The sequence below is a fragment of the Cajanus cajan genome, chromosome 8, assembly GCF_000230855.2.
Source record: "Cajanus cajan strain Asha chromosome 8, NIPB_CcT2T_4, whole genome shotgun sequence".
NCBI lineage: Eukaryota > Viridiplantae > Streptophyta > Magnoliopsida > Fabales > Fabaceae > Cajanus > Cajanus cajan.
Window position 1 is genome coordinate 25,631,251 of NC_138524.1, and position 22,518 is coordinate 25,653,768.

A 22,518-nucleotide genomic window follows, 5' to 3' on the forward strand; every position below is an offset into this window, starting at 1 on the left:
CTTTGCCATATACATGTTACTAGTAATGTAAGATGAACTAGATATGCACAAAGTGGTTTCTTAAAAAAATTTCAAAAAGCTTGAGATTTCACATGCATTCTACCAATCTAATGAGGCAGGTAGACCTTTCCCCTTTTGAAGCTCTTCATGATACTTGGCTTTTGTAATCTGAAGCTCTAAAAATGCTTTTTCAAGTTTCAATGCAATCTTCAACATAGTGTAGTTAGAATTCCACCTGGTTTCAACATCTAATACAACACCCCTTTTGTATTCAATGTTATTACTTGTAATACATGAATTGAATTTAAGTTTCTTAAAAGGAGAAGACTTAACTTATTTTACTATTGCATGAATTTTGATAACGGATTCATCAATTTCTTTTAGACCATCCTTCACAATCAAATTCAAAATATGAGCACATCAACACATATGAAGGTGATCTCTATTCAAAACTTAACCACTCTAAGACCTTAGCCTCATTTTTAGGTTTTCAATCCCATAGTGGTTTGATGAGGCATTGTCAACTGTCACACTCAAAACATGAGCTAGACCCCAATTACTCAAACACTGTGCAACCTTCTTAGCCTTAACTTCTCCTGTATGGCCTTTAACATTAAAAAAATTAAGAATTTTCTTGTGTAATGTCCAATTATTGTTTACGAAGTGAGAAATTTTACACATATAAATAATGTTTTGACAAAAAGCCCATGAATCAATGGTGAGGCACATGCTTTGACAATGTTGAGAAAGAAAAATTCTTCAATTTGGTTCTTTCTATATCCCACAGAAAGAAAATGCCTCATGCTAATGTATGGCATGAGATAGGACTAAATTTTGGTTGTACAATGCTCATAGATTCACAGAAGGCTTCATTTCCCACATGGCTATAAGGAAGCCCCGTGACCACCATCATTTTTACCAACACAATTCGACATCTCTCCTAGTCAAATTTGGTTAATGAAGCTGAAGAAGCATTTTTTGTTAAAGACATAGTGGACTTTCTCTTCTTACTCATTTCATTGTTTGGGTTACACTTGCAAATATTCACATGAATAGACATGTAACTTGTTCCATAATTGCACTTGAGTACACTATGACAATAGTTGCATTTAGCCTTATTAGTCAAGTCACTATCTAATGTGAAATGATTCCAAACATCATATTTTTTTTACGCTCTACATTGCGAGATGGTGTACTCTAGAATCATTATGTAAGATGATAATGTACTTTGTTGTCTTAGAATTCAGAAGATTATCATGATCAACCATGTTGTCTCATTGCTACGTACTCTAAAAGTGTCAGACTATACCTGAAATGAAAATTTATATGAGAAGTAGTTTGGATTCAGAAGTTCAAACACATACCATTAAAAGTGGGGTGTTAAAAAATTTGTCGTTCACTATATACCTATAAATAAATGTTTGAAATCACTATAAGACTCTTAAGCATGTCAAGTACAACACATTTGCTAGAACAACTTCAAAACCTATTAGGCAAGTAGAAACGCTTCAACATTTTCTCTAAAATTATCAAAATAAAACATGACATCATATATAAAGGGACTTAATTACATGCTTAGAATTGATAACTAAAAAGAAAATAGTTAAGGAACATGTTTGAACAAATTTGAAGGATCATAGCATAGAATACTTCATTTGGATAAACCCAAGATGCTATAAGTAATAGTAGGGGGAAAATATTTATAATTTAATAAACCCTAAAATTCATTCTTGAACCCAACCGTTAAAAAATTGAAGTAGTTGGTCCAACTTTTTAATGCTAGCAGAAGATTGAGATGAAGAAGGAACAAAATACAAAATTAAACAAATCCATTAACATACCAAATTGCACTAGTTTATGTTGAGGATTGCTGGTTACAATTTAAATAAAGGTATATAATTGATCAAAATTCAAAATAGAAAAAAGATAGAGTAATTTACTATGCTAAAAATGATAAAGTCCACCAAGTTAAAATGTAAGGACTTTATTCACACACGCACAAAAAATTTACTATCATTTGCACATCAATTTTGTGATGTATGACTGCTACACTATCATTTGCACTCTTGTATAAGGCTATATGGTAATACCAAGCAGAAAGTTAACTCCAAATGTAAAGTTAGACAACCTCAATGCATTATAAGTAGCAATCATCACATAGATTAATTATATCACAAAATATCACTTGAGGTTACAAAATTCCTAGACTGGCCATCTAGAAATTCAAATGTAGACAAAATCTCCCCAAACTTCCTTTTTGCTTCCTATAGTAGTTTTTTATAAGTAAAAAAAAAGTAATCTAATAAGATGAATGCCTGTTTCATGCTGAAAATAAAAAAGGCAGTAAAAAACTCAAATAACTTTCTTTTATCTCAATATAAATTAAGGAAAAAAAAATAAACCGTGCAAAAAGAGTACAATTCATAAGCTTAGATAATAATTTCACCTAATTGGTAACAAAAATTTGCTATATAGTTTAATATCTTGTCATTAGAGACTTATTTTCACAATCTTTGATACCACCCTAGTTAGCAAAATATCAAGCAACTATGATGCTTTGGCACTCCTACTTGAAAACCATTCCACCTAACCAGACTCTATATTAGAAATAATAAGTGAATATAATCATTGACAAATCATCAATTGCTCCAAAAACATCACAAATTAGAAAAACGAAATACAATCTAGGGATTTAAAAATCAAAGAAAACTCAATATAAAACTTAACTATGACATTGACAATTCATACTAGGGAATGCAAATGCAATTTGATTTCCTTGCATCTCACAATTTAAAATTTTCAATTTCTAATTTACAGTTCATACAAGAGCAGAACCAAAGAAAGAGAGAAAATCAGAGAGTCGAAGGATTTAGTTTTTTTTAAATTATTTTTAAAATATAAATAACCAGTTATATCTAAGAAATTAACCGTAACTAATTAGTTAAAAGAAATAATAATTGGATTGTATTTTAAAAAAAATAAAATAGTTAAAATTTTATAATTACTTTTAATTAACCAGTTATTTTATAATTAGTTAATGATGGTTACCTTTAAAACATTAAAAACCAATTAAAATAAGCAGCCTTACTACTCTTTAAGCACGTTGATAATTAATGTATTTAACTCATTAATTGACTACATAACTTCTTTATTAATTATTTATATGTGATAATTTATAATTAAGCATATTTTAATATTGAGTAACGTAAGATTCTGTTTTTCAAAAATAAAAATAAAATAAGTATTTTTAACAATATTTATATGGTGGACTTAACTAATTTATTAATAAAACTTAATATAATTGGTGGATGTTTTTATTAAATAAAATAAAGATAAACCATGGGTGTGTTGGAACCCTTGGGTTTGCGCTCTTGAGCCCAACCTGAAGTCTTATTAATAAGAGAGAGGAGGAAAGGTTAGGTAATACACATCAATTTTTCTGAAAATCTAAGAGTTTCTGTAAAGGAAACCCTTATGAGTTACATCATACTTTTGCAATAAATTATCAAATAATTTATTACAAAAATGTGATTCTCCATCACTTATGATTTCTTGGGGTGTCCTAAATCGGGAAAAAATGTTTTTCTTTAAAAATTTCACCACACCCTAAGCATCATTAGTAGGTAAAGTCATAGGCTCCACCCATTTAGACACATAATCCACAACAACCAAAATATATTCATTTTTAAAGGATACATGAAAATGACCCATGAAATCTATTCCCCACTCATCAAATAATTCAACCACAAGCATATTATTTAGAGACATCTCTTGACACCTAGAAAAGGTGCTAGAGTGTTGAAACATATCATAAGTCCCCTGATATGCATTTGGCAGGTATATCAATTGTCGTACATATTAAACTGGACAGAAGTCTAAGTTATTGAATCTACAAGGACTTGAGCTATATATAAATGTTTAATGTAATTTTGATACTAAATAGATGATTAAAGAAATTTAAAATTGTTTAACATGAAATATAAGAAATTTATAAAATTATGGAATTACAAAGCATATAACAAAGTAATGAAGAATTTAAATTTATATAATAATAATAATAAGAAGAAAGGTCAAATATTGATTTCACGAACCTTCCTCATATAAATCCTCCCAAATTTTCATTCAATATTAGAAATTATACAGTTAATTCAATAATCCTTGAATAAATTAAACCCTAATTCCTTAGCGAGAAACTCTAGGATGTTTAAGAAAAATCCAAATTCCTTGATAATTTTTGTTTAGCAACATGTGTTAGGGGTAGGGACCTAAAAATTGACTAATAAGGCTTACCCCCTATTTCTAGGAAATAAGTATCATCAACATTTTACCTAAATCATAATTCTAAAGAGGTTTTCCAACCTTATATAAAATTATAAAACCATGCATTAAGCAAAATAAGCATTAAGTATAAAGTAAAAGTGATTAACTAAATAAAAATAATGTATTGAATGAGAATGATAAAGATTACATAAGTACAACAGTTACATCAATCTCCAACAGTAGAGGACTTAACCACTATTAACTAAGGATTACACAAGATAATATGGATCTTTAATCAAATCTTGATTGCAAGAACACTCTCACAAGAACTTTCTCTAATCTCTCTAAAATTGTGCTCGGAAAAATATTGATTGATTGATTTTGAGGTATCTTAAAGACCCTATTTTTATAATATTTTTTAATAGACTTTTAGGTCAAATATACTTGCTAAGAACACCCATGTGGCTCGCCCTAAGCAAGCTTGTGTGTGCTTCTAATGATTTTTTTCTATTTTGTTTTAGCTTAGAACGAGCTTAATGGTAGCTTCGAGTGAAGTGTTAGCTCAAAGTGAGATCAATGGTAGCTTCGAGCGAGTGCTCTCACTTAGAGCAAAAATAGTGGTAGCTCGAAGCGAATTTCACTCACTCAAAGCACCCAAATAGTTCTTTTTGAGCTATAATTTGGTTGTTTTGAGCGAATTTCACTAACTTAGAGTGGTCTTTTATGTAGCTTGGAGTCATGATTTCTCTTTGAGACTTGTAATTTCAAAAGTATTTTCTCCCTGTGTTATATCTCAACAAAGAAAATGATGGAATCATGCTTTGGAGTGCAAGAGGAGACATACTCAAAGATCCAAGAGGAATGGGCTAGACATGGAAGATTGGGCCAATCAAGGCCCAATGGGCCCTATGGGCTTGGAAGGCCCAAACCAAGTTTTCAACATGGGCTTATCTTGATATGAACATTCTTATTATATTTTTGTTAGCATAGTTTGAATATATTTTGGTCTTGTATTTTGGACCACATAGAGTAGCATTTTAGGTTTTAGGCTTGTTGGGCCTAGTTTTGGGCTTCATGGGCCTTTGGGCTTTTGGTACCCAATATTAGGCTCATTCTTCTTCTTGTAATTTTTCCTATTCATTGTATTTCTTTTACCAATGTATTTCGGTCATTAGATTAGGTTTATATGAAGTATACATTAATAGGTGCATTAGGATTCATTTTTATGTCATTTAGAAGTAATTTGATTTGAATTTGAGTCACATGGATTGCATGGTGAGGATCCGGCCATGTGAGCTCTAAATTCACATCAAATAACTTCCAAATGACATTAGGATGAAGGTACCATCCGGATGAGTCACTTGGCTGGCCAAAGTTTGAATTTCAAATTCAAATTTGAAATTCAAACTTGGCGCCAATTATGCTTACACGGATTGGCGCCACTTTAGGTTATTCTCCCACCTATAAATGTACCTTCCATGCCTTGTATTTTCACTTTTGAATATATTGAATTTCTGAGTGAAATCTTCAGCAATTCTTCAAGAGTCACCGAGTTTAGAGAGAGCAAGAGAGAGTTTCTTCAAACACCTTAGGAAACGCTAGTTCCTTCCCTTTGAAGTGAGCAATCTCTTGATTGCTTGAGCTTGGATGCTTCCTTCTAAGGCTTAGGCCTTCCAATCCGCAAGTTTTTCTCCTTCTAAAGTGTTCATCACTTCGGTCATATCTCCTTTGAAGAAGATCCGTGCCTAGGAGAAGCTAAGGAGAGGTTCATTCATCACTTCTCCCACCTTCTCCATCAATTTTGGTATCAAGAGCAAGGTCTTCAAGGAGATAAGTTTGCTTCATCTTTTTGTGTCCGTGTATTGTGTTTTATGTGTTTTAATTGTCTTGTTTGAGTTTCTTTTCGGATCTATATGCTTTAAATCAAATTTTGTTCCATAGATCCATTGCTTGATTGTTTTTGAATTTCTTCCACAATCAACATGTTTTAGGACCTTTTTGCTTGTGCTTAATTTTGATTTTCTTTGAGTCTCTCCATTCTTGTATGTGTCCGTGATTGGACCTCATGCATTTGCATTAGATTTTGATTTTGAATCTATGTTTTGTCTTAGAGTTTGTGTTTAGTCATTATATGTTACAAAATTCCTTGAATAGCATGTTGACCTAATTTTTCTTTGAGTGCATTGTTCATAATTTTGGTCTCGGTTTGCTTTCATTTTTGCCTACCTATATGTGCTTTTTCTTTTGCCTTATTGAGTTCATAATTTGCTATTAGTTATAGCAAATTTATTTAGAGTTAGGTTTCCATTTTGTACTTAAGTTTTCAAATCACTTTCTATTGAAAATTTCTTAAGAAAAATTTGTGTTACTTAAAATTTCAAGTGCTTAATCCTACTTCTAGTGCACTATCTTTTGGATTCAAAATTTTAAAAGAGTAAAGAGGCTGAAAACAGAGGAAAATACAGAGCCTAATGTTCAAAAGTTCAAAAGAAAAGTGTACAAAAAGAATCCAACACAAAACCTAAAAACTAGTGCACTAGTTTCATCATTTTTCACTTGATTTTTGACTAACTTGTAGTCTCGGTTTCTATAGCTTGGAATCTTAAAAAATTGAAAACAAAAGGAAAATACCTTCTCTGGAATCTTAACTTGAATTTGGAAAAAGAAAGAATAAAAAAAAATATAGATAAAGCAATTTAAAAGAGAAAAAGCCGAGAGGTGTACAACTACAAAAATTCACTTGATTCCTTAGCTTGTTTGGACTACTATTTGGTGTGTTCTTATCCAATTGCTTCCAAAAAAATTTTGTGTTGTTAATCTACTCTAGTACCTATCTAGGAACCTTCCTAACTGAGTGCTAGCCTTCTTTGGAGTCTTAATTTTCAGTTTTATTTGTTGAACCTCTTTGAGTCTTGTCATATACACATATTACTCTTCACTTTGGTATAAGCTTTTCAAATTGTGCTTTGTTGCTTGTCTTGTTTTCTTTCATTAAAATTTCTGTGCTGGAAGTGGCCTCAAATCCTTGCTTAAGGATCAAGCATTGACTCAACAAAGAGTAGGAAAAGTTTTGGACACTAAGACTACAAAATTTGACCTAATTTAGTGACCAAACTCTTCCTAAACTTCCTTCACTTGAGTGACCCTTCCTTTCACCTTGTGAGCAGCCTTCTTTAACTATTTTTGTTGTGTTCTTTGTGCAGGGTCCAGGAGCAAGCAAAAATAAAGATTAGTGGCGGATTGAAACACTTAAACAAGTGTTAGAAAAATTGGACAACAAATCCGTCACTAATTGGTCACTAAAGCCGCCATAAATTGTTTTCTAGTATAGTTTAAATTTTTGCAATTTCTTTTATATTTTAAATCAATTTTGTAAAGCTTGGAGGGAGTATTAAGAAGCTGGTCAAGTATATCTAACCCTTGGTAGCTCACTCACGTGTAGTACTAGTGGAAGTGGCTTGGAAATTTCATATGTTTCAAGCTTCCACTTAGGGAAAAACGACTAGTTTCTTAATCTTGCTTCCTTTGAGTTGTTTTTTTCTTTAATTTGTTTATTTTGCTGCCTTGATTCAACTAGTATTGTGTAGATTTAATTGTTCACGTTTAGTTATCATTCAAAAACACTTGTGAAAATCATAAATCATTAAACATTTGTGAAAAGTTTTGTGGAATTGAGATTACCATAAGGAAGTTTAGTGATTTCCACTTGAAAAGGCTTAGTTATTAAGTGGCTCTTAGTAGCTAACCTCCCTTGATAGTGCAACTTGTACACTTAGACTTCCAAGTGCTAGTCTTATTCTTAGAAAAGACCAAAAATATTTTCTTTTTGCATTGCATTTTTTTTTTAAATTCTTGAAACTTAACTAGTTTGCTTAACATTTTCTCTTGTTTTTAAGATTTTAAATTCAATATGTTTAATTGTTAAGTTTGCTATATGCTTGCTTGTGGACGTTTAAGGGAAACAATTTCTAAGTTCCAAAGGCTTAGTGTTGTTTAGAACCATGTTTAACTAGTAATCTTTAGCCAACTTTTCTTTAGGAAATTTTGAAAACTTATTTTGAAAAACTCTTTTTGTTTAATTATGAGAAAACATTCCTCAAGTGGTAGTGACTTAAGCTCCCCAAAAAGTTTTTCACATCCTACTCAAGAGCTTAAATCACTAACACTTTGGACAAAGCAAGAAGTGTTAACAAGAGAAAAAGAAAAACTTGAAAGAAAAGCACGACTTGCAATTTTAGAGGAAGAAATTCAAATTCTTAAACAAAAGGAAGAAAAACTTTTAGCAAAAATAAAATTGAGAAAAATAAGGAAAAAGGAAATAAAAAAGGCATGTATCTTAGGGAAGAGTAAGGAGGAAAATATCTCCTCTAAAGGACTTATGAGTGAAGAAAGTTGTTCTATCACTGAAAACTATTTGCCAAATACTCTCTTCTTACATAAAGACCTTAACTCTTACCCTTATGCTACCACTAGTCATGAAGTAGAGATTCTAGAACAAAATATTTTAAAGAAAAATGAATCTCAACTTCAAGATATAGTGAAGAAGGAGTGGACTATTCCTAGTTTTACTCCTTATACTACTTCCTTGAAGGTGCACAAGGGAGGAAGTATTTTTGTGGTCTTAATAAAGCACCCAATTTTTTGTTTACATTGTTTGGTGGATACAACTTTTAATAATCTATATTCTATGTTTGCTCTTATGGGAAGATCTTACTCTTTTGAACTTAATATGATTCCTTCCTTACAAGACAAATATAGTTTATATGATTATAAGTATCTAATAAGCAATCAAATCCAAAATTGTTTAGGGCGTTTTCTAGTAGTCTTTTCTTTATATTCTAGGAAAAGCCTAGGTTACCATTTAGGGTACTTTAGGCAAGATGTTGTAGTTTTTAAGAAGCACTCTTTTCATGGTCTTAGCCATAGTGTCATTACATTTTTAGGATTTCATTCTAGGATATACTTAGAAGAGGATCCAATTTCTACTTTTAGGGAGTCTAATTTTGATAGTTTATTTTTCTTTCTTAGGCTAGATATAAGGACTCCTCTTAGGATCTATAATCCATTTTCTCATCATGAAAATTTTACCTCTTATACTTGGCATGTTGTGTATGTAGGTGATAATTCTTATTCCATGCATCCTCGAGATTTGAGGACAAATCCTTTTCAAGAGGGAGGGGATGATGGAATCATGCTTTAGAGTGCAAGAGGAGACATACTCAAAGATCCAAGAGGAGTGGGCTAGACATCGAAGATTGGGCCAATCAAGGCCCAATGGGCCCTATGGGCTTGGAAGGCCAAACCAAGTTTTCAACATGGGCCTATCTTGATATGAACATTCTTATTATATTTTTGTTAGCATAGTTTGAACATATTTTGGTCTTGTATTTTGGACCACATAGAGTAGCATTTTAGGTTTTAGGCTTGTTGGGCCTAGTTTTGGGCTTCATGGGCCTTTGGGCTTTTGGTATCCAACATTAGGCTCATTCTTCTTCTTGTAATTTTTCCTATTCATTGTATTTCTTTGACCAATTTATTTCGGTCATTAGATTATGTTTATATGAAGTATACATTAATAGGTGCATTAGGATTCATTTTTATGTCATTTAGAAGTAATTTGATTTGAATTTGAGTCACATGGATTGCATGGTGAGGATCCGGCCATGTGAGCTCTAAATTCACATCAAATAACTTCCGAATGACATTAGGATGAAGGTACCATCCGGATGAGTCACATGGCTGGCCAAAGTTTGAATTTCAAATTCAAATTTGAAATTCAAACTTGGCGCCAATTATGCTTACACAGATTGGCGCCACTTTAGGTTATTCTCCCACCTATAAATGTACCTTCCATGCCTTGTATTTTCACTTTTGAATATATTGAATTTCTGAGTGAAATCTTCAGCAATTCTTCAAGAGTCACCGAGTTTAGAGAGAGCAAGAGAGAGTGCCTTCAAACACCTTAGGAAACCCTAGTTCCTTCCCTTTGAAGTGAGCAATCTCTTGATTGCTTGAGCTTGGATGCTTCCTTCTAAGGCTTAGGCCTTCCAATCCGCAAGTTCTTCTCCTTCTAAAGTGTTCATCACTTCGATCATATCTCCTTTGAAGAAGATCCGTGCCTAGGAGAAGCTAAGGAGAGGGTTCATTCATCACTTTTCCCACCTTTTCCATCAGAAAAATATTAAAAATATCTAATATTTAAACAATTAAATCTTAAAATAAAATTAATTCTTGACTAAGTATTTTGTGACCAAAATTAACTTTGAGGATTTGAGTTTTAGCCTCTTACAGAACCTCAATAATGAATGCAATAAAAAGAGAAAAATATACGGGAAGCTAAATCTAAAAACTAGATAATTACAATGTGGTCTTGATATCCCTATTTATAGCCAAATTTATAGTAGACTTTTAAGCACGACCGTCCATCTTAGAAAGCATGGTTGTGTTCATGGCATGCTTCAATGCAAGGTAGAGGAACACACTAGCATGCTTATTCATCAAGAAAGGTATGCTTCGTCAGCCAAGCACGATTGTACATGTCAGTAAGTACGGTCGTGCTTCACAACACAACTATGTTTCTCTGTTTGCAAGGGCGTGCTTTGTTGGTTATTATAAAGTAGAAGCATATTTGTGTGTGTCAATAAGCATGGCCATGCTTCTTAACACTGGCGTGCTTCTTGGTGTGAATTTTTTTTGGAGCATAGTTGTGCATTAGACAAGCATAGTCGTACATGGATGTAACAATCAAAATATTACTCCTTAAATGCATCAATTTCACACATTTGAATTTTTTTTCTATGTACTTAACAAAAAAAAGTGAAGTATTACAAAAGAATTAACAATTGATTGGGGGAATTAAGTTGATAAGTATTGAGAGGGTTAGAGGGATTGTTGAACCCTAAACTGTGATTCTACGAAGTGTAGAATTCATGATCACGTCGCGTGTAGGTTCGTGGTACCAAGCGTGAAGCGGGAAAAAAGACTTTATTCTCTTTGTGTTTGGGTTTAACCTTAAGGTAATGATGTAGAGGATGTATTTCTAGTCCTTTAAACCCCAAATTTATAGGATAGGATGAAAATTGGATAATATAATTAGAGATTTGAGCAATTGCAGTATTAATTGAGTAATTAAAGATGCAAGAAATTGGTATTAGGTTTTAATTTATGATTTAAACAATTAAAATGAATTGGTAATTAAATTGATTGAATAATTAAGATAAGGATGAGTGAGAACCCTTAGAATAGGCTTGAAGGATAATATACAATTTAAGGCGAAGCAAGATTATAAGTGATACTTGAAGGATTTGCAATGGTCATCTTCAAAAATTACCAATATTATATATATATGTGTGTGTGCATGCATGTGTCTATGTGTGTGTGTGAAGATTAGATTAAAAAATTATTACTTTCATTTGAAAACATTCAATCTCTCTATAGTAATCTCTTAGTACTTATTTGTTGTATCATGTCTTTTGATAAAGATGAAACTTTGTTAGTTTTTTTTTCAATAGCTTAAACTATGTGTTTTAGTTAATTTGAAGCCTAAAAAGTCGCTATGTTTAAAGACTACTTGGTGTATTTAAAGTTTGGAGAGGCTTTGTGTTGAAATAATACTTGATACTAAAAGAGACAAATTAAAGAACCCTTAGATTGAGGCAAAAGTAACTTATGAAATAATACTTTTGTATCTTTGTTAAAGATAGTGAAATCAAATCATGTTGATCAAATTGGACGTAGACTCAACGGTAGAGATGAATTAGTGTAAAACATATATGTTCTTTGTTTCACATACCTCTTTTAGCTTATCTGTGTTCCTTGCTATTTATTAAAAATGAAATTTATTTTTGTTGAAATCCCTTTTTTGTGTTTGTTTTAACTCCACTGCATGGTCAATATATTATCAAACCCAAACTTCAATTTTAGAAAAGGGAGTGTGGGATTATGGTTATAGTTCAGCCTATCCCCAATGCCAACCTCTACATTATCAATTGTCAAACCTAAAATTCAATTTTAGAAAAGGAATTGTCAAATTGCGATTTTGGTTCACTTGTACCAAACTTTGATGTAATGATGGTGAAATCCAAAGTTTACATGAACCCTAAATCCTAAAAATGGGAAAGGAATATAACAATACAGTGCTTTAGAAATCCATATGAAATATTAATGTATCAAAAAATCCAAACTACTAAATAACATATATATGATAACTTCAAAACAATCACAACCATCCATTTTTAAGTTACTCGTCTAACATTGTCATATAAGTTTCCCATTGTGGAAAACTTGTTTTAGTTTTGAATGCTAGACCTCATCATTTATTGTATATGCAAGCTCATAACTAAATTAATTTGCCAATATGTTCATTTAAAAAGGTTAAAATATATATATATATATATATATATATATATATATATATATATATATTGGCATATAACTAATTATGATGACTAACAAACAATTCAAGATCAAAATATTAGTTACATAATTTACAAAAAAACTAGAAGTAAGCTACTTTTTATCTAGCATTTAAAATTGATACATTTACTTCATTGATTGAATAAGATGTGTGTTTATTAGAAGATGATTCTCCTTCTTCATCTGAGACCCTTCTAATCAAGAAACCAGGTTCCTTAGGTGAAGGCAAAGCATTTTCACTAGTCAACATAACAACAACTGATGTCATATTCGGCCTATCATTTGGGTGATGTTGTAGACATAGAAGACTAATTTGAATGCATCGTACAACTTCAAACATATTGTAATAGTTTTCCAAACAAGCATCAATTAATTTCTCTGGAGTGCCATTTTCCCATAATGTCCATGCCTACAATAATTTAATACATTGGTTATATATATATGCTTATTTATTATAGGAAAATCATGTTGTATTTTATGTTACTTACATGATCAATAAGATTATGGTTGTTATCAAGGTAGGTAAATGCTTTGTTTTTCTTTCCACTAATAATTTCTAGCAATAGTACTCCAAAGCTGAACACATCCAATTTTGTAGAAAATAATCCATCAATGGCATATTCAGGTGCCATGTAGCCACTAAAATGAACCACACAAAAGTTAATTTTATATTCCATTAATCATTAATATTGTATAACTTTAGCATCAATATTTAAGATTCTTACTATGTCCCAACTATGATACTTGTACTTCCTTCAACTTGATCACTTCCACACATTCTAGCAAGACCAAAATCTGAAATTTTTGGATTCATATCATTGTCTAATAAAATATTACTTGCTTTTAGATCTCTGTGTATGATCCTCAATCTAGAATCCTGATGAAGATAAAGAAGCCCTCGAGCAATTGCATTCAAAATGTTAAAATGCACGGGCCAATCTAAACATTTACTTTGAGTTGACTCTGTCAAGGTTGTCCAATAAGTTGATTAGTCTTTTCCTTATCTAACTTTCTTTAGACATAACAATCTTTGTTATATTAACTAACAAACATTTTAGAAAATAATTACCAAAAAGAAATAAATCAAGACTTTTGTTAGGCATGTGTTCATAAAGTAACATTTTCTCCTTTCCTTTAATGCAATAACCCAAAACCTTAACGAGATTTCGATGTTGAAGTTTGGCACACAATATAACTTCATTCCTAAATTCTTTTAATCCTTGTCCTGAACTTTGTGAAAGCCTTTTGATTGCAATTTCTTGTCCATCTACAAATATACCCTAAATTATATAGTAGGAAAAAAAAGGAAAGATAATGAGATTCACATATAACTTTTATTCTACCTTATTTATAGGAAGGTTGCAAAATTACCTTATATACTGGCCCAAAACCACCTTCACCAAGCTTATTCTCAATTGAAAAGTTATTGGTAGCATTAACTACTGTAGCAAAATCAAAGAAAGGAAGCTCTAAATCATCTTGTTTGTCTTCATCTTCCTCCTCGGTAGACATTCTTGTCCTTACATCCCCTTTCATTTATTAAATGAGATTAGTATGATTTCATTAAAAAAAAAAGATTTACTTGATTAAAGGTCGTAACTTGTAATCATATGAACTCCCCTTCAAATCCATGCACTCTAGGATTTTTAATAGAACCTTGTTACAAAGTTTTGAGTAGGGATGGAAAAAATACCTGCACTCGCGGGTATTTACGGATAAAATCCGCTACGGATAATAAATGGATAGGCTAATTGGGTATCCACGGATAATGATGGCGGATAATTTTTACCCGTTTATAAATGAGGCGGGGCAGGTATGATGATATTCATACCTGCGGGTACCTGTTTACTATTATTTCTTAAATATCCTAATTATCCTTGTACCACATAACCCTAAAACTACTCTCTCTCATCGTATTTTCTACAAAAGTGAGGTTGATAAAGTTACCAACATGTGTTAAGCATGTTATACAATTATGTTGGATGTAATTTGATTAATTTTCTAGCTTTGATTGGACCAATAAGATTTATGTATTTTAAGTTGTTTACTTTCATTTGGAATTATGAGATTGAATTATTGTAACTTTGTGATGAGACTTTAACTTACTTGTGAGATGGATGTATTTTAAGTTATTAATTATGTTGCATTTTTATTATTATTTTAACAAAATTAACGTTAAATACAAGTTCAAAATTAACATTGAATTTTTATTTTTAATATTTCAATGACATTAAATATAAACTTAAAATTATTTGTAATATAATTTTTTTAATTTCTTAAAAAATTTATAAATATTCATGGATATTCGTGAGTATTCAAGAAATTCATGGATATCCGCTTAATGGGTACCCGCACGGATATGGGGTGGGTATGAGACCAATTTTCATCCAGCGGGGCGGAGGCAGATTTACTATTACCCGCTCCTATGGAGCATCATTGTCATCCCTAGTTTTGAGGCATGAGCTTTTGTGGATTTGTTGAACACTCAAAATTTAATTATTATTTTTTATTAATTGTGCATATATTTTATAAAGGTGACAAAATAATTCATTTGTATATCATTCATGTCATCCATTCATGAAAAAATCAATCAAATTCATTCAATTGTTTTCTAAAAATAAATACTTGGATCTGATCGAATGACTGGAAGACGATCCATCCATTTAATTTTTAAATCTAGTAGATAATCTAATTATAACATATAGATCAAAATTAGTCTAACATGAATTTTTCATATTTTTTTAATTCATAAAAAGTTCTAGAATATTTATGATTTACTCAAAATCGTTTAAGTTTTAGTTATTTTATTATTATCTTAAAAATGAATAAACTAAACAATCATTTATTTAAAGTAAATTAGACATATAAAAGTTATAACAAAATTTTTTATTTTAAAAATACTTGAATGAATAAATGAGAGAGTATTTTGAAATAATTAATCGAAAGAAATGTTTAGTTTTTAAAATTATATTTGTGGATAGATATCGGATGTCTTTTTTATAAAAATAACTTTAACAGATGGATTAAATGAATTTTCTTCTATGAATTATGAACTAATTGAATTTTTTTATAAATTTTTAATTCATCTATTATAGTCTAAATAAAATTATCCAATCTATTCGTCGGTCAGAGGCTTAATATTTAGACACAAAATGGACTTGAAGCTTTCAATTTAAAATGGAAAAAATATGTATATATTCTTTTACTATATGTTTGGTTCGTAATAAATAACATTAGAACTTTAAAATAATCATTATAAAAATTAAGAAATTTACCATACATGACACAATTTATCATTATACGATGATTTTAAAAACTTACACACTGAATTTTGTTAACAATCTGAAATTTTTTATACTATAATCAATTATATTGTCACTTATTATAAGTTATTGATTTTGGTAATAATTATTTAAAAATTATATATAAAATAATTTTAATTGATTAATTTTACATGGAGAAATGGAAAATGTATCAAATCATGAATATATATCTTACATTAAGTGGCACGATTTTACAAACGTGGATGTAATATTTATTCTATTTGATGAAGTTCACTTACTAAGGAAAGATAACACCTAAAGTCCTTAAATAAGCATAACAAGAAGAATTGATGAAGTTTATTATGAGCGTGTTTGGAAACGGATAATAACATGATTTTTTTACGTTAAATGAGAAGCAATCTGTTGTAGTTTCTGTGCTTTTTTAGACTTTGAACGTGGAGAGAGAGTTTCAAACAGGAATTATGTGGGAGATATTTATATACGAGGAGGGTTCAAATGATATCGGTCTAATTTTAATAAGTGTTACACCGCTTAATAACTTTATATTAAATATAAATTTTGTATATGTATATATATATATATATATATATATATATATATGGACTATATGTGTGGATTTCTTTTTTTTTTTTACAATATGTGTGTAGATTTTTATTTTTATTTTTACAAGGAATGTGTGTAGATGTTTTAAGCTTTAGAATTAATCTGTGAAATATAAAGTATATTCTGGCTAAGAAATTTACCTTTATATTTTTTCTTGGTGTTGTAGAAACAGAATGCTGATAACATCACAAGAACCAGCGAAGCTATAATTGTAACCGGTAAGATTACCTTTTTCTGATTCCCATGTTTACCATCTGCAGACAAAGAAAACAAGCACAAGTGACTCCGCAATAAAGTTATGTTCAACAAATTAATATATCATTAGAAATTGGAGAATTGACCAAAATAGTTAAATCAAATTTTTTTTATTTAGTATAAGAGATTTCGATAATTATATTAGTGTATATAAATGGATAGAAGTCTTAGTTTGTAAAATTATATTAATTTCTTAACTCACTTCTTTAAAATAGTATTAGAGTCTATTTCAGTAATTATTAATTATTGTTAATCTTACGAAATTACTTGTTATAAAATAGTTGAATCACCTGCTATAAGAAATGTACCTGTGATAGAAAATGTGTTAAAAATCTCATATCAATTAATTATTGATTATTGTTAATTTTATCAAATTACTTATTATAAGAAAGTCGAATCACTTACTATAAGGAGTGTACCATTGATAGGAAATGTATTATAGGTTTCATATCAATTAGTAGGATGATATATAAGTATAAATAAGTTATATATTTCACATCGACTGATCATATAATATATAAATAGATAATAACTATTATTTTACAAGTTGATATATAAATTGTACTACCCACATCGGGTGCCGAAGTCCAACTCGACACCATGTCACCCAATAACATCATCTAAACAGGCAAGCCCACGATCTATTGGGTCATAGTCAATCCAGGGCCATGATCAATCTTACTCTCGCCTAAGGGAAAAATCCTAATTCACACTAAGGTACGTGCATTATATATGCGAGACCCACTCACCTATAAAGAATAACTTAAGTATTGGAGTCTCTTTTGCAAGTATCATCCCATCTCGGAGTGATTAGCTTATGAAGAAAAGGAGGCTCAACAATCTCATCGATAGATCGCTCCCGTATCAATCTCAGGTTAGAACATAAATAAAGAATATTTTTACTTTATAAGTTAATTTTGTAAGATTAAAGTAGTATGGTAAGAAATGAGAAGGATATGATATAAACCTTACCCGTATCCGAAGTGGCAACTCGTACATATAAATCTTGCCCACTTTTTATATCTCGAAAATCAACAAGATCACCAAAGCGTGAGAGGAGGAGAAGGAGTTTTCATTTTGATGCAGTGTAGAGAATTTTCGAGATTCGAATGAATATGTGACGAGCACTGTTTGATTGAGGGTTGACTTTGTTTGGGGTCCATTGCGGCACTTGGTAAGGCGCGCACACATGTTATGAATTGTTTGTTAGAGGAAATGTACGCACAAATTACCGGAACTTTCCTTTAATTTTCAAGTCTTCCGTTGAAAATAGAGTGATGACAGTTGTGCAGAATGCAGATCACGACCCACATACACTAGCAAAATTTAAATATTATTGCGTTGAAATGTTAGCAACGTTATCTCTTGAGTAAACATGATCAAGACCTTACTTAAGGATGGGAATTTAATAATGCTTGAACTTGAGCTAAGACTAAGGTAATAATAATATTGATATATATATATATATAGAGATACAAAATCTAATAAATAATTAAGTGTAGAAGTTTATTTAACATTTTAAGAAATTATTTGGCATTTTTTTAGAGGTTTATTTACCACTTTCACGAAGTAAAATAACTCTTTACTCGAGTAATATTTGTCCCAATTTTATTAAAATAAATTCTTTGAAAGGGGAAATTAAGTTAAAATAAGATACGCAATCTGGATCGAAAGTGCAATATTAAAAAAGTTGCTGATGATCTTATACGTTGAGTAATAGTTGCCCATGAATGGTACATGTGCAGTGCAATTTAAGTTTTAGATGACGTGATGAGTATCCATTGTTTATTTGCCTTGAAATTATCATCAATTTTTTAATGGTCGCCAATATTGAGTTAGGCTTTCACTATTTTTTATTATGGTCAACGAGTTAGACTTTTATCACATAATACAAGGGGTACGTATGCATGTTTGTTTAAGGTTTTTATAAACCAAGAGGAAAAGGAAAAGGGAAGATCCACGAAAGAAAAAAGAAAAGAAAAAAAAAATGATAAGTATTATTGTGAACCAATTTACAAACAAGGCTGGCTAACTAAGCTAAGAGACAATTTCTTAGTTTTTGTTCCGGTTCTTCTCTGTAATACAACTTTCCGAGTTATTTCTTTTGCTACTCATTACAATCTCTCGAGATTTTCTTACAAGTTTCAACCCTTTAACCTGACAATGAGACTAACCTCGGATTTTGCCTTTAATCACATCATTATCTCTCTCTAAAGATATATTTTATGAGAATTAGAGAGCTATGACATCTTTCAAAAGTTCAGTTTGTATTTGTTTTTTCAACTGAGTCACACTCATTAAGTATAACTTTACTTAATAGTATATTAAATCATATTTCTTATCCCATACCAAAATTTAAAAAAAAAAAAAAAAAAAAGAAGCAAATTTGCTATTCTATTTTGAATTTTATTTGATCCTTCATAACAAATACATACAAATATTATGGAAAATTATCTATTTATTTATCTACATATAATAAGAGGCATATCATATAAAAATTTCTCCCTATTATGATAAATGAAAGCTACAAATTTGGGTCATTCAACTATTTAAGAATAACAGATTAAAAGTTAGTTTATGGTCATGGATGACTTCCTATTTAAGTTATAAGTTTCTCCTTGTTAGTCTCATGAAACTTGGGGATGTCAATTCTCCTAAGCAATACTCTGAAATTTGATGAATTGATATTGCTCTTACCGGAGATCGGTCGTAGGGGACGATCTTCTGGGTAAGACTGGTGAGCCTCCTTCGTTGGGTACGCTTGCTGCTCCAAAGTGGTGGTGGTACCTGCAAAAGAGACTCCGATGCTAAAGTTAGTGTTTGTGGGTGTATGAGTCTCGTATAAGTAATGCACACACTTTAGTGTGAATTAGGGTTTATCTGAGACTTGGGCTTGAGATCGGTTGTGACCTGTCCAGATAATGGGCCTTTGTCTTGGCCAATGTCGTGTAGCGCATGTCCGATGTCAATTTGCGCTGTGGTGCCGAGCTCGAGCTCGGCTTCGCGGTACGGATAGTACACTAGCCCCCCGAGCTCCGAAGATCATGGGTCGAGGAGTTAATACCGAGTTTGGTAAAGGGTCATGACTCTTCACGTACGCTTCTCTAACATGATGCCATGTGTCATAAGCGTCACTTCGTTCCCCGAAACGCGTGGGCGGCGTGTTAATGGGAGGTGATGGTTATGTAATGATGGGCGCACTTCGTCATAATGGGCTCCATTAATGTATCGTCAGTTTTGTCTTCTCTCTCCACGTGTCACTTCTGTTTCAATTTTGAGAACCCTTTTTTCCCTCTCTCCTTCGCGCCTTCTCACATTCACTTTCCCCTTTTCTCTTCTTGGCTTTCTTTCTACGTTTCGTCTTTTTCTTCTTCTCTGCCTTCTTTCCGTCTCCGATTTACCTCACCGCCGGTGTTTTCGCGGTCGCAGTCGCCGTTCTCCCCCATTTTTCCTCGTTTATCAAAGGAGTACCAGGTACCTCCCTTTATTGCCGTCTCTGCCATTCCTTCTCTCTACTAGTCTTCTTCGTTTTTCCCTTTCTAAGTCCCTTTCACTGTTGATGGCTAGTGAGAGTAGTGTCGCACCTTCTGCACCGGCCAAAGGCAAAGGCAAGGCGCGCAGAAAGGCGGTGGCCGACGAGACGGCCGTCACCGAAAAGAAGAGGGGTAGGAATAACCCTAAAGATTCCCACCCCGCCATCACCATCCCGGGCTATGAGTGGGTCCGAGGGGACGTCAGAGATTTTCAAAGTGTTTTTAAATCGTTTATTGAGGACAATACGATGTGGAGATCGCATAAGATCTGCCAAGCGTCCATTTCCAAGCTCATCCGGGTTGAGCCTTGTCAACCCGGTGAGCGCGTATATATGGGGGGTATTCCCACTATTCCCTTTTTCTACATGTACCAGTGTTTCTTTAGGGATTTAGGCGTATGTCTGCCCTTCACACAGTTTGAGTGTGATTTTTTTGAATTATATCAACGCGGCTCCCTACCAGCTGCACCCCAATAGCTGGGGTTTTTTTAGGGCTTTTCAAGTCCTGTGCTTCGCCTTGGGGACAGGGTTGTCACTGCCCGTGTTTCTCCATTTTTACCAACTCAAGTTGAGTGACCCTCCCCTGAGGTGGGTGTCATTGAACGGGAGTAAGGCTGGCGGATTATTCTCGCTTTACTCCAAGTCGTATAAGGGCTTCAAACATGAGTTCTTCTAAGTTTTGCCTAAGGAGGCCGACCCTCTAGTCGACGAGGTCTTACACTTCGGTGGATTGCTGAGGTTCCCTCTTTTCTGGCAGCAGAATCCGATTAAGTTCAACGGGTCAAGTGGTCTTCAACTGACGGATTTGGATACGGCTGCCATTGCCAACCTAGCCGCGCTCCCTCGTCCCTTGGATTGCAAGCTCGTCCTATCGCTTGCTAACTTGGCGAACAAGGAGAGGGGTTTAGAGAGTGAGTACCTCGTCATCCTTAGTCGTTAGGGTTTCTATCTTTTTTCTTTTTCTTATGTGTTGGATTTTTGTGCTTGCAGGTATAATGGGGAAAAACAAATGGCGCGAGCTGAAGGCCCGCTACAACGTGGAGGAGCTCGAGGTTCCCGAGGTTGGTGAAGAGGAGGTTGCTCCCCTTGACACTCGTAGAAAAAGAAAGAGGGGAGAGAAGAGGGTCGGGGAGACCTCGACCCCTCGTGATGCTGAGAAGGTGACCTCGAAGGCCGCCGATGCCGACCCGGTCGACCTAACTAAGAGTCCTCCGCCCGAGGGAACGTCTAGAGTGGCTGTGGAGGAGGTTGCTCGTGAGACGCAGGTTTGTGTCTTCCTTCTTATGGTTTTTCTTCCACATTGTGTGATTTCTCTGTTTAATAACTTGGTATCTTTTTCGTGTTTTGTGTAGGTGGGGCTTGTGCCGACTTCTGCCGAGGCGCGGGTGGAGCCAAGCTCGGAGGCACCACGGCCGAATGCAGCGCCTACCTCAACTCTTGTCGAGGCCCGCGGAGAGGGGCCGAGCTCTGGGGCACCAACGTCAACCCCTACAGCTGCTATGCCGCCTCCACCTCCGCCAGGGACTCCAAAGGGGAAGTGCATCATACAGCGCTTCGATGTTACTCGTCCCCTGGTGAGGTTGGACCTGTGAGCATGTTGTCAGATGTGGACTCAATGTGGAGTTCGGGGGTGACTGTCGAGACCTTCTACCCGCAAGGTTCACTCCGTTCGACTGACAAGGCAATTATCGAGAAGGTCGGGCCAGTGGAGGGCCTAGACTCTGCGTTGGTCTTCATGCAGAGATCAATCACAATCGTGGACCATTGGAAGCGCAAGTGGTCGAAGCTGCAGGGGGAGCTCGAGAGTGCTAGAAGTCGAGTTTAGCCCCTGGAGGAGGAGAACCGGGCTTTGGGGGCCGCTTTGGGCGAGGCCGTGAAGCAGAACGAGGCTGAGCTTCAAGCTACAAGGAGGGATCTCGCAAGGACTCAGAAGTCTTTGGAGATTTCTTTGAGGGCTAACAAGGTCTACGCTGCCTAGGTCGGCGAGCTTCAGGAGGTCGCCAATTCTTCTCGGGGTCGGGTGCGCTCTCTAGAAGACGAGGTCTCGGCATTGAAGGCTAAACTGGCTGAAGCAACTGAGAGGCGTCTCTATGACGAGGTGCTTCTTGGTGGTAAGGAAGAGGAAGTCGTAGCTCTGAGGATGGACCTTGATAAGATGACCGCGGCTAA

The 22,518-nt window shown here is 33.4% G+C and overlaps 1 protein-coding gene across 1 annotated transcript; it reads right to left on the minus strand.

The window, feature by feature from the left end:
- Positions 1–12,653: 12,653 nt before the first annotated feature.
- Positions 12,654–17,946, minus strand: LOC109799271 (G-type lectin S-receptor-like serine/threonine-protein kinase At1g11410). Its single transcript, XM_020359819.3, has 7 exons — positions 17,790–17,946; positions 16,703–16,816; positions 14,047–14,204; positions 13,745–13,955; positions 13,401–13,638; positions 13,164–13,314; positions 12,654–13,084 (listed from the first exon to the last, which is right to left on the minus strand). Exons 2-7 carry the CDS (start codon positions 16,746–16,748, stop codon positions 12,776–12,778), a joined length of 1,113 nt encoding a protein of 370 aa, XP_020215408.2. The 5' UTR covers positions 16,749–16,816; positions 17,790–17,946; the 3' UTR covers positions 12,654–12,775.
- Positions 17,947–22,518: the final 4,572 nt, after the last annotated feature.